Below are 5000 nucleotides of genomic sequence, written 5' to 3' on the forward strand. Positions count from 1 at the left end.
TGTGTGTGTGTGTGTGTGTGTGTGTGTGTGTGTGTGTGTGTGTGTGTGTGTGTGTGTGTGTGTGTGTGAGTAAAATTGAGAGTAAAATAAGTTGTAGAAAAAAAAAATAATTTCTACCATGGGGTTCATAACTAATAGCAGCTAGTTGCTTCCCAGACAGTGTATTTGATTATCAAATAATTTTAGACTAGAACTGCATTTTTCTATCCATACAAGCCTTAACAATATTCTTGAGGTAATGTTCAAATATAAATAAAGACAGTATATCTTATCAGTTTTCCCTTCAGCTCCTAAAACTACATAAACAAGAATGGTAGATATTTAAACGTAAGTCACATATCAAATGCCTGACTTATTACATGTTAAACATTTAATGCTTTTTACAATCATGTTTTAATGTTAGACTCCTTTAAAGATCTCTTACTATATGATTTATGAATAATCTTTAAGTATACTGCTGAAATAATGTATGTTAATATTATTCATTATGTTTAATTTTTCTTCCATAATAAAAAATCTGTAATAAAAAATCTATTATCCAGAAACAAAGAAATATTAAACCAGACAAAAAATACTTGGCTGACAAAATAAGCTGTAAAATATTAAAAAATAATAATAATAAAAAAATAAAAATCATAATAATCAATGAATAAACAAAAAAAAATCAAAATAGTAATAATAAAGTAATAATAAATTGATAAATACGCATACTTTATATACTATGAGAATCTGGTTAACTACACATTCCATCCTTTCCTCACTTGCATATTGCTGTAAGGGTAAAGTAGGTCTCATGACTTAAGCTCAAGATTGTGGTCCCACAAATGGCATAAGGAAAAAGTAGGGATCCATATATACCAAGCTGAAAAAATAGGAGGGAAAAGAAGAAAAAGAAAAAACATTTGATACTTCTGCGTTTACATTCTGCCTAACATTTCTTCATTAATTTTATCAGATTACACTCTATTGGGAATTACATTGCAAAAGCATGAATTTGTAATTCATTCAACATAATATGAAGTCTAACCTTGGGATTAACACACACAAAAATCAGCTTTATGATACCTTTGACCCACTAACATATGTATACCATTCAAACATTGAAAGTTGGGATTCCTTCTCCATTTAAAATGCTTTGTCTATAGCAATGAGTTGCACATTAAATAGTCAACCAGGATACAGAAAAGGACTGTTAAACCCAAGTACTAGTACAAACTTATTCAAGCACTATTTAGTAATTTTATCCAGAACTGTTTTGCTATGCTGACATCATTGTCTACTGCTAAATGTTGCTAACCATGTATCTTGTAATATAAGATAGTAAATTCTCATTTCTGAGGCATTTATAATCAAGGAAAACTTTCCATGATGTCTCTTACTTCCACTCCTTAAAACATTTTTTACTATCTTTCCTTTCAAGTTCAAACTATCACAGATAATCATATAAATTTATCAAAGATCTAAATCTGTTCCATATTTGTTTTATACTTTGCTTACCAACTGTTGGTAATATATCTTGTATCCTATCTGGAAGACACATAAAAATGCACTCAGTACTTGCTACATACATGCTATAAACATACAAGTTATTTAATCAATACATATAGGTTTCAGTAACCATGATAATTTATCATTAGCTCAAATTCCATAAACAAGTCAATACTGTTATATTGATAAACATCCAATTATCCAAAAACCTACCATATACTAGGAGATAAGGTAGTAGTACTTTCTCCATTCAAATCACAATTATGGTATCCTTTATTAAATCCATTAGTTGTATTTCAAAAAGATGCATTCATACTATAAATACTGGTAAGCATGTGGTCATATGCATAAATAAATACTTATGTACGAGATTTGCCATTGTTATCTAAATACTGATATAAATGAGGTACTATTTCCATTTTAAGGCATGAATTTTAACAAATCTAAATGAAAAGTTAAAATTCAACTACAATCTGTTCACCTAGGCTTCAATTCTGCCAAAAGGTCCCGTCCCGTGTTAACTTACTTAGTTTAATTTCACCAAAAACTGAATCCCTTATACTTTTTTTGTCTAGCTATTAGATTTGAACTAAAGTTTCTTAGCTATTTTTATTGCATTCTTTTACATTTCAATTTTCTAATCTTTAATTATGCTTGCATTAGAAATATCACTCTATTCTCCCTACCCCCACACTTGTTTCAAATTCGCCATTCCACATTTCTAGGTAATGCACTGTTAATTTTAACTTATATCCTGAAGGAACCAGCTTGACTGTTTATATGCTGCATCCGCAAATACACATCAGTTCCAATACCTTGCATGGCCTGGATCTCTAAGCTGCCTCCCATGTACTCTGCATAGGCTCTAGAAGTGGGAAGGCCAAACCCAAATCTGAAAGTACCATCATAAACAAAATAAGAAATGAATTCAACTTATATAATGTAATTTATATATCTTCACTGAATCCTAGTGTTTTTAACTGCCTAACCTAAGAAAGAATGAAGAGAAACTGAAAAGAAAGACAATCTAATTATCAGTAATGTACTCTGTAGTTCTTCTTTACTTACCCGTGCATGGGCCCACCAGCAGGATTAGGATTAACTGCCTCCATCATGTTTGAGAAGACACCTTCTTGCTGCTCTGGATCAGACATATTCTCCTTGTTTGCAGTTGTGAAGTTATATTCAAGAACTCGACCTACAAGATGGTGGGGTATTCCTCCACCCCTATCACTAATCCTGGATGAAATGGGGAAAGTGTTACTAAGAAGTTTTTCTGTGAGGAAATTTTTTACAATACAGTGATTACAAAATAAGGGCCTTTTGTACCCTTTTTCTGCAAATTTGTCAGCAACAACAAAAAACAATTTTCTGTACTTCCTATTTGTTCAAGTAACAAATTTTATCTAACAAGTGAAAAAAATAGGGACTAAATATTATAGACTGTTGAAGTTTCATTTACCTGATTATGAAGTCTCTCTCATTTGAAGCAATGGTGATATGTATGGGTGGCAAGTGGCCAGATTCATATTCTGAATGACTCTCAATTGTTGCTCTCACAGCATTCTTTAGAATCTCTGGCAAAATATAATCCAGCGGCACTAAAATGATAGAAAAAATATATAAGCAAAAAGCAGTAAGCAACAAGGACCTATCAACTATGCTGCATGATACATAAGGAAGCAAAGAGATTAAACTGTATTAGGAAAATTGAGTACATAAATTATTACTGTGCTTATAAAAATCTCTGATAATAATTACATAAACCTGCCCTCAAGCTGAGTCAAATAATCAAATTATTTTGCCCATAAATAAAAGAAACAGAACTTACACTCAATATATGGGAAGACGGCATTGACATGACCTGACAGTTTGATTTCTGGCACCTTCCCATATTTGTGTAATGAAACACGAGAAACAAACTGACAGCTTCGTTCGATCACCTCCTTAAGCTTCATTCCAATATTTATAATTCCTACATAGTTTTGCTGTAAAAAAATACACAATAAAATTACTATTAATAGGAACTGAAATTCTGAAAAGCATCAGTACTCTTGATACTTAATTTGATCTACCATGCAAACAGTACTTCTAAATATACAAATTCCATTTTCATTTGATCTGCCTTATGCTAGGCAATATATGACAACTGGAAATTTTCTGCATTTTTATGATATGATTTGAACCTTTCAGTCTCAGACACTCCATACAATATAAAGTAATAACTAGTATTATATAATACTGTATCCATATCCCATTCAAAATAGCCTACTCTATTTTTCTTTTTAAAAAGCACAAACAGGAACATGAGTTTTTCAAAGATGTTTACCTTACTTTCCCTAAGAGAAAGATGATGTTGAGCCAGCATACGAATGCTCAGACGAGAGGTGAGTGTTGTGTCCAAAAAACGGGCTACAGACTCTTCATCTTGAATGTGCCGTCTGCATTCTCTGAAGCCCTGGGCAAGGTGTGTTACTACATTCTGTAAAAATAAATATTGCCCTGAGATATAAAAATTCATAATAAGTTATGTGTATTTGGGAATGTTCCTCCAAAATGTGTTGAATACATCATCAGTGCAGCTTTGCATTATTGCTGACCCTACCTTGTTGGATGCTATCCATTAATACTAACATTCAGTAATACACCTAGAATATAAAAATAAAGTAACATACCGAGGTAAGGATGCATCAAAATATCCATTTCTATCAAATACACATAATAAACATTTACAAACTATTATCAATTAATATAATAAATCTACCAAAAAAGTTCCTTCCCTTCCATTCAGTAAATAAAGGTAAGAACTTAGTACACACAACATATCAGTGCTGCACACTACCTTTTACCTTCATACCAGACATTCACATTTATGAGCTGCCAGTGACTCTTAGACATTACAAAATACCTTATGATCCTCTAAGAGCTGAGAAAGTCTCCTGCTGAAATTCACTTCATCCTCCTTGGTAGCAACCGGAGCATAACTGTTCAGTATGTTGAAGGCTCGAATGTACAGTTCATGCTGCAAAAAGTTTGAATATCATTAGTCTTTGCTAACTTGATAATAACCAATATCTGCATTCCCTACATCTTCCTTTTTACACCAACAAAAGGAAGACATATGAAATATCTTAGTGGTAACATACAGTACTTGATCAAATAGTTCTTAATCATATCACGTTAGTTATTTAGAGTTGTATGACACATAAATTGCATATCATAAAGAAATCTGCTTACCACTCCCAGAACTACAGGATTGCAGCCCACAATGAAGGGAAGGGAACGGAATCCCATGATTCTCTTGGCAATACGAACTGGCAATTCCTTTTGTAAATACTGAGCACTTCTCTGTGGAAAAAGAGAAGTACTGTTTTAGTGGCAATCAAAGTAGAATAGGAGTAATATAAAAAAAATGTTGAAAAATATTTTTAAAATATATATGTATAACTCATAAGTCTTTCATACGTCTAAATGTCTATTTGATTGGTATTAACAAAAACATACTCAATAAC

General features: G+C 32.0%; 1 protein-coding gene across 1 annotated transcript in view; it reads right to left on the reverse strand.

Annotated features, from left to right (window-relative positions):
- Positions 1-901: 901 nt before the first annotated feature.
- Positions 902-5000, reverse strand: part of LOC113825010 (branched-chain alpha-ketoacid dehydrogenase kinase) — a gene marked incomplete at its 5' end in the record, with an annotated part of 4267 nt that continues 168 nt past the window's right edge. Inside the window, 7 exon segments of the mRNA XM_070120404.1 lie at positions 902-2380; positions 2557-2727; positions 2951-3089; positions 3320-3476; positions 3818-3970; positions 4397-4510; positions 4726-4836. Coding sequence (XP_069976505.1) covers positions 2236-2380; positions 2557-2727; positions 2951-3089; positions 3320-3476; positions 3818-3970; positions 4397-4510; positions 4726-4836 — 990 coding nt within the window.

The sequence above is a fragment of the Penaeus vannamei genome, unplaced genomic scaffold (assembly GCF_042767895.1).
Source record: "Penaeus vannamei isolate JL-2024 unplaced genomic scaffold, ASM4276789v1 unanchor5007, whole genome shotgun sequence".
Classification (NCBI taxonomy): Eukaryota; Metazoa; Arthropoda; class Malacostraca; order Decapoda; family Penaeidae; genus Penaeus; species Penaeus vannamei.